Source organism: Pseudophryne corroboree, chromosome 5, assembly GCF_028390025.1.
Source record: "Pseudophryne corroboree isolate aPseCor3 chromosome 5, aPseCor3.hap2, whole genome shotgun sequence".
Lineage (NCBI taxonomy): Eukaryota > Metazoa > Chordata > Amphibia > Anura > Myobatrachidae > Pseudophryne > Pseudophryne corroboree.
Window position 1 is genome coordinate 768,136,390 of NC_086448.1, and position 14,007 is coordinate 768,150,396.

Sequence of the window (14,007 nt, forward strand, 5' to 3'; positions counted from 1 at the left end):
CGCAAAACGCCGGCTTCTATGGACTGCATCGGCTGCAGCCCATAGACGCCAGACAGGGCTGCCTGAAAGGCAGGGAGTGGCTTCCTACAGAAAGCCAGATCTCTGCTATTTGCAGCCTGGTCTGCAGTCTCAGACGGCAAAAACAACTCCCAATGAGACTGCCTGTAGTGTCAGTGCGCCAAGTAGTGTGCCTGTAGTGCCCTCGCCAGGCTGCGGGCTCAGTGGTGACCTGCGCTGGCCACGGGATCTATTCACGCTCTATGGGTGTCGTGGACACCCATGAGTGGGACTAGTCCCTGTTGGTTGACATTCCAACCATCGGGATTGAGAGAGAGCGGGATGTAGGGGGAGGTTATGTGACTGTCGGTCCCCTGACTGTCGGTCAAATGAATGCATCCCATGCCCTTATTAACTGTGCAGCTTATACACATAATAAATGCCCCAACCCATCCCCCCACACACACATACTTACCTCATGTGTCACTGATTTTTCCTATAGGCATCCGCTTTGGTCCTGTCTCCTCTCAGTGTGCCACCGGCTCCTCTCCTTGTGGTCTCATTACCGCCACAGACCAGCACCATCATAAGGGGACCACCACATCTATGAATGCTGGAGCAGTGGCTCACAGAGAGGAGACAGTCCTGCCTGTACAGATAGTCCCATTGCCGGGAAAGGAGGGCTGGCAGAGGAGGAGGAACCCATACTGGCTCCACATACAGCTGACGGAACACCATTCAGGCCCACTTTAACCCCTGCCTACCACCACATGTACACACTGCAAACACACACACACACACACACACCACTGCATATACACACACAGTAAACACTACACGCGCATACAGTCAGGGCCAATGCAAGGTTTCTCGGCACCCTAGGCAAAATTTCTGCCTACTCCCTCCCACCCCCCGCCCCTCAGGTTAAAATGAGGAGGTGGCCTTTTAGAAGTTCCACAGCTGCTGCTGTCAAATAGAGAATGCACCCTACAAATATTTTTTTTAAAAAGACACTAAACATGACCCTAGCATGGAATCCAGGTAGGCTGTAGTTAGGGGAAGGGTGACGACACAGGCAGTAGATACAGATAGATATATATGGAGTGTATTCAATTTGTGAGGGAAGGAGGGTTCTTGCTCATTACATTGAGCATATAAGAGTATGACACATTACAGTTCAAATGATGCCACATTACAGTGCCCCCTTATCATTATAACATCCACTACACACTCCTCTCACTGACAATGTAACATCACACAGGTCAGGCTGGGCAATGGATCAGACACAACTGCTTAACAGGCAAATCTGGGAAATTGGTATCCAACGATAAGCCTCTTGCCCCCATAACATTGGCACCGCTTGCACAGAGCCATCTTTTACATTGGACTTAATGCAATTGCCCATGGACCACAGGATTACAAGGACCCGCCCCCTGCAGACATCACTGCCACCACGAGTAGTACCGCTTTCGCCACCAAAAGTAGCTTCCACACCCCCCCTCGAGGACATCAGAGCCGCTGCAGTCTGTAGCAACCCCCTCCCAACCATCAATGACAACAGCACCAAGCCACCCCCACGGGCATCACCACCACTGATAGCAACAAGGTCCCCTCAAGACATCAGAGCCATTGCAGCCAATAGCACCTTGTCCCGTGGAAAGCACCAAAACCAGTAAGTGGAACCTGTACATTGCTTTGCCCAGAGGACTACATTGATGTAAAGATGGTCCTGCCCTTGCACCCACTATAGTTACGCCTATGATTGTAGGCATCAGTGCTATACGGACATCATTGCAGTGACTGCAATGATGCAAATTCAATGACTGCCATACCACATAGACAGCATGCCACTCAAGTGCCATACCACACAGAGAGCATCCTATCATCTGCCATATCGCACAGACAGCACATGGTATCAGTGGAATCAGTGACTACCATACCATACAGACGACACCTTTGGGATCGCAATACAGTTCACCGAGCACAAGGTGTGCTGGGACTTGTTGTCCCATTACTGCTGGATACTTGTGCTCCCTCACTGTTAGCTGGACATAGTCTATCAATTACATGGATTAATACAGGACTCACATAACTCCCAGGATCCGTAGCTGTGGTTGATAAATGTGGTGACATGCACCCGAAACAAAAGGGGTGAGATATTGCATTGCTGACTAGGAGGGGATGAAGAGACTAGAGCCAGGGAGGAGCCACCCGAGAGCAGGTGCTGCACTGGCTGGTGACATCACAGCACACGGCAGTCATGTGACTGTCACTGCTGACATTGTAGCCACGCTGAGACCAGCACTTAGACCCGGGCTGGCAGTTTAGTCAGTATCTGCAAGAGCAAATGCAGGAGTTGTGTGTGCGGGTTTCCAAAGACAGGGTGGAGCCAAGCATGTGTGTGTGGGGTGATACTAAGGTGCACCATATATGCCGGGTTTGTTAGTCTGTGTGTGTATGGGCTGTGTGTGTGTATGGGCTCTGAAGACCCACTTCTTCACCAAACCCAGCCAAATCTCATCCTAACCCTCTGCCCCACACTGTCTACCCCGTCTGTGTCACCCCTGTCTGTCTGTCCCTCCCCTTTAGAATGTAAGCTCTCACGAGCAGGGCCCTCTTCCCTCATGTGCTTACTTTAATAATCTTCAACTGCACCAAATCCAGCAGTCCTCTGCCACCTGATACTTATGTCATTGTCATCTGCTGATATAGCTATATTTATTTACCCTGTACTTGTCCTATATTGTCTTCAACTATGTCACTGTTTTCCTGTTTTGATTATTTGTTTATGTACTCTGTAATTGTGTGCTGTGGAACCCTTGTGGCGCCACATAAATAAAGAATCTCCTAAATATTAGCCCAGATCTGTGACTTTGTGACTCATTTGCTAACGCTGGGTGGAGTCACAATACTGGGCGGAGTCACAGATCTGGCCTAATCTATAGGTTACAGACACAAACCGCCATCACCCCGCCTCCAAGACCGACCCCCCTGCACCGCCCCGTTGTCCTCACCCATCCGTCTCGCATGAGCGGGTGATCAGCGGCGTGCGGTGTCGGGAGCAGGTAAGAGCTGCCCTCCGCCTTCCTCCTCCCCTCTCCTGGCCTGCCAGATGCTGTGTTTCCGATGGGTGCCGTGCAGCAGGAGGCGGCAGCCACCGCAGAGATCAGAGCGCACAGCGATAGCACTGCGGCTTATCGCCATCCCTGCTCCCTCCTCCCGGCCCTGCACCTACGCGAGGGGAGCGCCCGGGTTTGGCCTCGGCCCCGCACAACGAGTCAAATCCTCTCTCTCTGCCTGGTGTCAGCACCGGGGAAGTGTCCCATCCAGCTGCACCAGGGTCACTGCTGCTGCCAAGTCACATGCAATGTCCCTGCTCCTGACATAATGGCAGGGCAGGGAGCACTAGATGATGATGGCCATTATTTGTATCCTGCAACTAGGGAGACATTGTTACATGTGGGGTCATACATGGCACCTCATGCAATCCCACAACCGCAGCATCATCGGACCCTCATCCCACCCTCCCACACCCATGGTGGCTCCTGTCCACCTCCCCCACCATGGCACCCCAGCATCCGCCCTTCCCCCAACCACGCAACCCACATACCCGGCCCTCCCCCACCCACCGCACCCCCTCAACCACCCCGCCCGCACCACACACGCTACCCCCCACACCACGGTGCCTCAGGACTCTCTCCCCCACTCACCGCACCCCACGACACTCTCCCCCATCCATGTCGATCCCGCACCCGACACTCCCCCATCCACAGCACCTCCGGCCTCCTCCCCCATCTGCCACCCCTTTCACCCGCAGCACCTACAGACTCCATCCGCAGTCCCCCCCCCTCAACCGCCCCTCCACCACTCGAAGCACTCCTACAACCGCCCCTCCCCCACCCCCTTCACCCGCAGCACCTACAGACTCCATCCGCAGCCCCCCCCCTCAACCGCCCCTCCACCACTCGAAGCACTCCTACAACCGCCCCTCGCCCACCCGCAACACCCCTAGCCCCACGCCACCATCCGTGTCTCCCCTGCACCCGCCACACCCCCAATCACAGCACCTACTAGGTGTTCATCATCCCCTGCTTGCGCTGTTCACACAGTCGCAAGGGGCTAAGGCCCCTTAACCATCACATGCCCTTTATCTGCGCAATATTTAACCAATCACACAATTATGTTTGGAGGTAATACTCCATATAATCAACATATTGCACGCCCAAAGGCCGTGCAAGGCTTAAGGGGGCGCAGCCCCTTGCGACAGTGTGAAGAGCGCCCGTAGGGAGCGATGAGCACCTAGTAATAATAATATATATATATATATATATATTTATATATGGTATGCAGTTAAAACCCCGCCCATCAGGATCCTGGCTGTCTCAATACCGACGTCAGGATCCCGACATGGGTACTGCCCACCATACTAGCCCACCGTCGGAATACCGGTGAAGTATGTGATTCTCCCTCTGTTGGTGACCACGACACCAATAGAGGAAGACTAGAACCTGCGGCGAGCTGGCATTCTGGTGCACGGGATACCAATGTCAGTATACTGACATTTGCCATCCCGTGTGCTGGGATCCCATACCGATCCCATATATATATATATATATATATATATATATATACAGACAGAAAGTTCAGCACTCACCATAGCAAGCTTGCTATGGTGAGTGCTGAACTTTCTGTCTGTATGTATTTGGGTTGGTGGCCATGGGCTGCATGCACCCCACCTTGTGAGTGGTGAGTGCAGACACTGCACCCCGCTTCTGGGGTGGTGGTGAGTGCTGTGGTTTTCCAGATTTGTTTGTGTATATATATATATATATATATATATATCTATTCTGTGACTTCCACATGCAGCCAAATCTCTCCCAGGATCTATTCTGTGAGACCTATTGAGGAAGCCACACCACTTACACTTTTGAGATTGTTAAACCAGCTATATAATTCTTGAATTTCGTTGTACGTGGGTCAACATCCGAATCAGAAATAGTCTTGAATTTAAAATTGGACACCACACTTTAGGTAGTTTGCAAAAATGCCGACATATGGTTGTCAGCACTCCTAAGAGATTATAACCAATAGTATTCCTAGGCGACCCTGTAAGGATTTACGCCCAATTAGTTTTAAGGTAGTTAATACAAAACACCATTATCCAATCGATTACACATTTAAGAAGGAATACCTCTTAAGCTCTAATCAGGAGCCCTGATATAAGAGCTTCATCCACTAAGTCCAGATATAGGAGATTCTGACTAATCGTACATTTGAGGTTATGATCCTTTATATTAATTCATCATGAGCAAATTAGCTTTTTCCTATATTCGTTACCCCTGATGAAGTCGATAAGACGAAACGCGTTGGTTTGGCAGTCAGAGAATCACAACCTAGTCTGTAAAGATACTCCCTGTCGAGCTCGCACCTTGCAAAAGGTGAGGGGATATCTAGATTCCACCTTACAAACGTGTTGGCTGTGTACTCTTTTGGTTGCATTTTATTGACACAATTTTATACTTTGAACTGTGTATACGTTATTAAAATAACTTTTTACTAATTGGCCTGTTGGCCTCTTGTTTGGGTGACTATTTGGTGAGGGGTGTCTGTTACAGGTCCCCAGATTCAAATACCCTCCAGTCTACATTCCGACAAAAATAATGCTGGAAGAACTGTGTCATTACATTCCACATTAGCGCACTTGGGAATTTGTGTTTATTCTTGTATGCTTTTGAGGTCTCCCAACAAAGATCTCTCCCGTGGTGCCGCTTCTAGGTTGGTGCGAGATAAAGATACTACTGTGTTTTTTTATATATATATATATATATATATATATATATAAAACCCCATAAGTACGCGGTTCTTAATGCCAGCAACGATTAGAATTCAGACAGGCTCCTGCACAATATGTACCTACGGGTGTCGTACGGTATGCCGGCGGTCGGGCTCCCGGCGGCCAGCATACCGGTGCCGGGAGCCCGACCGCCGGCATACCGATAGCGTGGCGAGCGCAAAGGAGACCCTTGCGGGCACGGTGGCGCGCTACGCGCACCACACAATTTTATTCTCCCTCCAGGGGGGTCGTGGACCCCCACGAGGGAGAATAGTTGTCGGTATGCCGGGTGTCGGGATTCCGGCGCCGGTATACTGTGCGCCGGGATCCCGACATTCGGCATACAGACGACCACCCGTACCTACATGTGAAGCTTTAGTTATTGTTAGGTGGGACTTATGGGGCCAGATTTTTTGTTATTTGATACTGAAAGGGGACATGTAGCGAAGGGTACAGGTGGGCAGTGAGAGGGGTGTAGGCTGGGAAAACAGAGCTACAGTACTTTGTCCCAGGTTTGGTGATCTCCCATCAGCAGCAGCGTGGCGGAGACTGGAAATGAGCAGCATCTGTTCTTGCGCTGCCTGAGAGGAAGGGGCTAATCCAGGGGCCATCACACAGCGCACGGTAGAGGGAGTTGCAAGTGTCTCAGCTCAGTTTGCGGACACTCGAGGAGATAGACGCTACAACAGCTCTGCCCCCTGCACGGATTCTGGGATGCAGCTCTGGCAAGGAGGAGTAGCAGGCTGCATACCTCTGCATTGACCTGCCTGCAGAGTGCAGATACTGGGAGGAATAAGTGCGGGTATAATGCTTTCTGCTTCGCCTCTTTACCAAGGCGAAGCAGGAAGCAGCAGCGCCGAGATGTGTTACCATCTCAGATGCAGAAGTGGGGGAGTGCAAACTCTTCCCTCCGACAATCACTGCTAGAGCACACAGCACATGTCTCTCCACCGGTCGGCTCCAGTGTGCATGTCTAAGATCTCGCTACTCTCCCTAGATCTCGCATGCAGCCCGGAGCTGGCAACTGCTACAGCGCTGTCACTGTTGTGGTTTATGGGCATCGACACCTGCAGCTGGCGAAATCAATAGCTGCAAGTGTCAGAAGGATCAGTGCAACTTTTTAGATTGTGGTATCAGTACCTCCCCTCCCCCCCCCCCCCACCCCCAATAACGGCGTTTCATACATTTACCCCATCATGATTAGGATACTAGACTGTGTTGTCCACAGTCCACTCCACCTTAGCGTTGACACTCTCCAGTACAGAGCCGGCCATAGGCATAGGCAAACTAGGCAATTGCCTGGGGCATTTGATATGCCTAGGGGCATCAGCAGCTTCTGCTGATTAAAATGATATGCGGCATGCCTATATTCTGTGTGTAGCATTTCATATGCAGATACAGCCACAGTCTCACACAGTATATTGGCATGCTGCATATCATTTTAATCAGCAGAAGCTGCTTGTGCATCCTAGCCACACAGCAATGCAAATAAGATGCATTTTCATTAAAAAAAGGTGCCCGACATTAGCATTGAGGCACGATTTATGAGGACACATCTGTATCCAAGCAGAGGCAGAGGTCACAGTGTTAGTGGCAGAGTGATTGCTGTGTGCATGTGAGTGGGTTGGTTGTGCAGTAGTGTTCGGAATATGTGTAAGGAGCATTATGTGTGTCATGCAAAAATGCATTAATAATGTGCAACATATGTGTAAAGGGCACTATGTGTGTCATTATGTGTATAAGGGCATTAATAATGTGTGGCATATGTGTAACAGGGTACTACTGTATGTGTGTCATTATGTGTATAGGGGCACTAATAATGTGCAGCAAATGTGTAGGGGGCACTATGTGTATCAATATGTGTATAAGGGCATTAATAATGTGCAGCATATATGTAAAGGACATTATATGTAAAAGGGCATTAATAAAGGTTGTCATAATGTGTAAGGCGCATTATGTTTAAGGACATTATTAATGTGTCTCATATGTGTAAGGGACATTACTGTGTGGAATTGTGTATAAACGCATTACTAATGTGTGGCATTATGTGTATAAGGTGCTCTACTATGTGGCATTGCGTATAGAAAGGGCACTACTGTGTCGTCTAATGTGAATAAAGAGCAATAGGTTGTGGTGTAATGTGAATAAGGAGCAATTCAGTGTGATGTAATGTGAATAAGTGGCTCTACTGTGAGGAGTAACGTTTATAAGGTAAAGTGATACTACTGTGGGATGTAATATGAATTATGGACACTATCACATGATCAAATGTGAATAAAGTTGCAGTACTGTGTGGCGTAATTGGAATTGGGGTTACTATTGTGTGGCCATGTCCCTTGTCAGCAAAAACACACCCCTTTTTGGGCTGTGCGCCAAATGTGCGAACTGTTCCTATTTAAAATATAGGGGGTACAAATACCAAAATAAGGACTGCTATGGGTGAGGGGTGATGGTGCTGGGAAAGAGGTGCAAGATCAGAGGCGGAACCAGCGGTGGCACTAGGGAGCACCAGCCAAAATCTTGCTTAGGACATCATATTGGTTAGGGCCGGCTCTGCTCCAGTGCCAGCCTCAGCACAGCAGTGAGTTGATTGAGGAGCAGAAATGGGTGCAATGCCAGCAGGAGAAGAACAGGCTGGCCGGGTGTTGCATGTATCTGGCATCTAGCAGTCACTAGCAGGGTGTGTGCTGAGAAGAACTGGAGGGGTATGGCCCCCGTATATTTTAAGTGCCCTGGGCCGCCTGGTCACCCTATCTGCAGAGACTTTGGACTGTGCCCACTCAGAGTCATGCCCACTCAATTCAAAATTTCCTATTGTGGTCTGTCACCACCTATGCTTGCTAGCTACTAACAGCTGTCAAATCAAGGCACACACACTCCTAGCAGCCATACAGTAGGTTAAAGTGCATTTAAAGAAGTACAGTAATAGTGCTTTAGTGATTGCATTACTGTATTTTTGATTTAAAACAAATTGCCCCATTTCACTAGAGCTCACAAATAAATAATATCATCTTATTTTCCCGAAAAGCTGCTTCGCAAAAATAGCAGTTTTTTCGGAAGTGATATTTTTATAAGGGAATCATGATCAAAAATTGTGAAATGTAAGGGTGAGAATTAAAAACTAAAAATTCTTATTTCACAGTTTTTTTCATAATGAATATGCCCCATGCCACATAACAAGAATACAATACATAAGGATGCAAGAAAATGTCATTGTGACACATAATGAACTGAAACCACGAACATCACAAATGATGTATAAGCAGCTGAAGTACAGATGGAGCCATGCTAGTCGCGGTTCCGTCTGTAACTAGGGGCGAGCCTATCTCTGACAACGTCTACTCTCCACCCGGCCGGGCGTGACGGAGACTCACCCCGTCCACTTGAATGGAGAGCGTTTCAGTCCATGCGCCCAGATAGAGACTCTCACAATGGGAGCGTCTCTGTGCACTCCAGGAGTGACCAGGCGGACTGATTGCCCAGTCACGCCAGGAGTGCGCGCCTGCGATGGAGCCGCCTCAGATGAGCGCGGCTCCATCTGTACCCGACATTGCCCAGGTTTAAATGTGAAAGTTATTTAACGTCTCAAGGAGTTTAGATGGAACTATCAATATTTTAAAAATAATTAGCAGCTCTTCCAACACACCAATGAGGTGGCTGCCCAGTGTCGTTTTTTTTTTTTTTCTTGGGGTGTCGCCGGTAGCCCTAATCCCCAGCTCTCATTTTTTTTTTTTTATAATCACCTTTACCTCCAACGGTGTTCCTGCCAGCCGGCCCAAGTGGTGTTTCTGCCGGCCCAAGTGGTGTTTCTACAGCCATCTACGTGCTAATTCTAGATATGTGTAAGAATTTGCACTGGCACGAGCTGTAGCACTGATCTCATGTGCAGACTGTAAATTCTTTGCCATAGGGACTACGCGGGGCAAATTAATCAGCGGTGCCATAGTGCGTCTCATAATAAACTGCATGTCTTTCTGCAGCACTTTGTCCCCCCTGCCCCTCTCAGCAGTACCATGGGGGACACTGTTTCTCTCCACCCGTGTCTGGATGAATTTGGCCTTGCTCCCATAGGTCATTGTGCTGCGTGACTCTTCAAAGGCACTATCTGCAGGGCTGACGTGTGCAATCATGACCATTCTACTTTTCCCGCTCAGTGCACCCTTTAGCAGCCAGGTCAGTTTACTGTCCCGATAGTTTATATGGCTGCCTGGTTTCTCGCGCAGTGCCATGATGCACTTCCGGAGGGCGAGGAGGGAGCGGTTGATGTAACCTCCTTCTTTCATGGTCTTGCCACTGTTGGTAGTCTGGCTTGCCCGCTCTGATCCTGCCAGGTCCACCATGTACAGGCGGCCTGTGCTAACCCCATCACTGCCTGTTTGTTTTACGGTGATTTGTAATATGGCATGGGAGCGTGATGAGGTCTTATTAGCTGCTGTTGTTGTTTCAGAGCGCCTTTTGTTTCCCATCTTCAGCAGATTCATGGCCTCCTCAGGAGTGCTAGGGGAGAACGCAGTAATCCCTAGTATTTTGGTGTTACCATAAGGATCCTCTCTGAGGGCCAAAGATCCAGAAGAAGGTTTTAATAGGTCCCGGATTGTTTCATTGTAGATCTCAGCATATGACAATGATACAGAGAAATTATCTCTCCTTCCGGTCTCCTCAATAGTCTTATACAGGTCCTTCAGGGTGCGATAAATCATTCCGGGCTCGCGAGGCTTACCCATCATAGTATAGGTCTTCCCTGTGCCTGTTGGGCCGTAGGCGAATATGGCAGCATTGTACCCAGCTAGGATGTCATCCACTATGTTCTTCATCGTGGAATCATATACATTTTCCTGAGTAGCTGCCTGATCGAACACGTGGTTAAAGGTGAATGTTGTTTCTCTTGTCCTGCTCGAGCGCAGTACGTCATAAGGATCCTCGCCAGGGTCCTTCAGTAGCAGCGTCTGCGGACCAAGTTGGTGCATGATGCACTGGGCTCGATTCTTAGTCTCCATCAAATTAAATGGACGGATGCGCAGAGCCACAGTCACCTGATGGTCTATAGCGTTCTTCTGTTCAGTATTCATCTTCTCTCGATTCTAATATCAGAAAAGCGCAAGAAAATTATCTGTGTGTTGGCACTAGTCCAGCAATATCAGATATGAGCCAGGAAGCAGCCAGCTGCCTGTTCTATACCCATCAGCTGCATTATGACATCACTATGACATCACAATCAGCTGTACTATGACATCACTATGACATAGACACACACCACCACTACCACATATACACACACATAGTACGCACACCCACCACCACCACATTACACACACACATAGTGCACATTACACACACATACTGTACACACAGCATATATACAGTACATACACCACCACCACCACATATACACACACATAGTACGCACACCCACCACCACCACATTACACACACACATAGTACACATTACACACACATACTGTACACACAGCATATATACAGTACATACACCACCACCACCACATATACACACACATAGTACGCACACCCACCACCACCACCACATTACACACACACATAGTACACACTACACACACATACTGTACACATAGCATATATACAGTACACACACCACCACCACCACCACATATACACACTACACACACATACAGTACACATAGTACATATACCATACCTCCCAACTGTCCCAATATTTTCGTGGGACAGACCCATTTTTCTGGGACTGTCCCACTCGCGGGCCATTGTGTCCCATGGTGGTGGGGGGAGCAGTTGGAAGATTCCTGTCACTGTGCATCAGTGAACAGCAACAGTGAATAGGCACTGTGCGCATGTGCATAGCATCTATTCACAGGACAGCGCTGGGCATGCCCCCTCAGTGACGAAAACGGGGGCGTGAATAGTGATTGTGGCACTCCTGTGAAGCCACGCCCCTTCCTCCATATGCCACGCTCCCTTATGGGGGATAAGGTCACGTTTCCCCTCATAAAGATGTTGGGAGGTATGCATATACAGTACACACACCACACATACAGTACAGTATACACACACACTAATCCATGATACTCATGAAGAAGCCATTATAGAACAGCTTACAGTACCAGGCTTTACGCAGCAGCAACTCTTTTGTGTAGTCTGGGGGTGGAGCTTGTGACTGAGAGTGACAGGCTCAGGACCAGGGGTGTATCTACCCATTGGCCAGGATGGCACTCGCCAGGGGCGCCAGGCAAGGAGGGGGCGCCACCTGGGAGTGCCATCCACGTCCAGGGGGTAGAATCCAGTAGTACTGTCAGACTTGGTGACTGTCTGTTAGTGCCGACGCCAGTGTCAGATGGCAGCGCACCGCACATCACTTGTAATCAGACTCAACATAAACTACAGCTCCCAGCATTCCCTGTTGCCGTGAGTTCCGGGAGCTGTGGTTTATTTTGAGTCTGATTGATCACTAGTGCAGTGCTGTGCCGCTGGACACCGACGTCGGCAGTAACAGACAGTCACAAGGTACAATCCGGATTAAGTGAGGGGAGGGGTGGCACAAGACTGCACTGCACAGCATTGCCCTTCAGGAAGTGGACGGAATGGAAGCAGGGGGCGGGGCTACACGGCACTCAGTCAGTGCCAGGCAACCAAGCAGCATAGAGGAGAGAGGGAGAGGACAAGGAGCTAAAGTACATGCATTGAGTGTACCCTGTCTGTGAAGCATACTTACCGACAATTTGGCTGCCCCCTCCGGGAGGAGGCAGCCAAGTCGGAGCAGCGGGGGTGTGGACATGCGTCTTGAAGACGCTTAGGGGCGGGGTTGGGGGTGTGGCTGCACGATCACGTCATCGTGGCCCCGCCCCCTGTCTAGCAATGCCGTTAATATTGACATTGCAAGGCAGGGGGCGGGGCCAGGATGACGCGGATCGCGTCATCTGACTCCCGGACCGCGCACTTTGAACTGCGCCGCCGGGGGTTATGCAGGTGATGCGGGTGGGTTGTAGGTGGTGGGCACTCGTCAGGGACACTTGCCTTTTCTTCCGGGGGGCCAGGAGCGCCACCCGATATTCGGGAGCCTCCCGGCCATTCCGGGAGAGTAGGCAAGTATGCTGTGAAGTGAGGGGGGTAAACACTATAAAGTCTGTCTGTATGTGTGTCTGTGACTACATTTATGTATGTGACTACAGTATATGTGTATGTATGTTTGTGTGTGTATAAGTATCTACTGTATTTGTGTGTATTAGTGTGTGACTATGTATGTATGTATGTATGTATGTGACTGTATATATGTGTGCATGTGTGTACCTATTTGTATATACTGCATGTGTGACTGTACTGTATATCATATGTGTTTTGTGTGTGACATTATGTATGTAAGTGTACATGTGTGTGCCTATGGGCGGGATCAGATGTACTAATGGCAGTGGGGGTTATTCGGTAAGGATTGCAGACTCTGCTGCATGCTGGGGGATGCTGATCCATCGCAGGGCAAGCCCGGCCAGCATGCTGAATGACCTGCTCAGTGACTGCAACCGCAATTTAATTGTGGACGACCCCCTACAGCTGCAGCTAGGCTGCGTATGCAGGTGGTCTGCCGCCATTTTTCACAAAGGGGTGGCTGCGTGTGATGTCACTCAGCCGTCCCAAAAATGCAGACGGCCGGACCCCATTTTTCCCACGCCGCCCCCGCAACATTCCATCACCGTCCCCCATCCTCCGCCTCTGCCTGTCAATCAGGCAGAGGTGTTTACAGGCAATGCGATCCAATCGACGGAGTGCTGAAATATTGCAGTCACATCTCTGAATGTGGTTTAACCGCATTCCACTTATAAAAATAGAAATATATTTACTAGCACTGGACCACATTTCTATTTTCTATTTGCATTCCCCATATGCCGTCTATAAACGTTTCCTATAGGGGTACTACTGTGTGGCGTAATGTGAATAAGAGACACTACTGTGCGGTGTAATATGCTACTGTGTGCCATAATTTGAACTAGAAGTAGTATTGTGTGACCACGCCCCTTCCCCACAAGGCCACACCCTTTTTTATACACCCTCCTTATTTCAAATATGTGTATGTGTGTGTGTGGGGGGGCACCAGCCCTTACTCTGCCAGGGGCGCTCGGACCCCTAGATACACCCCTGCTCAGGACCCCGGTGAAGGAGAGATATGAGGGGAGGGGCGGCCACCACACTGC

General features: G+C 49.6%; 1 protein-coding gene across 1 annotated transcript; it reads right to left on the reverse strand.

Annotated features, from left to right (window-relative positions):
- Window positions 1-9,525: 9,525 nt before the first annotated feature.
- Window positions 9,526-10,984, reverse strand: LOC134929429 (kinesin-like protein KIF19). Its single transcript, XM_063925060.1, has one exon. It carries the CDS (start codon window positions 10,897-10,899, stop codon window positions 9,640-9,642), a length of 1,260 nt encoding a protein of 419 aa, XP_063781130.1. The 5' UTR covers window positions 10,900-10,984; the 3' UTR covers window positions 9,526-9,639.
- Between the last annotated feature and the right edge of the window lie 3,023 nt (window positions 10,985-14,007).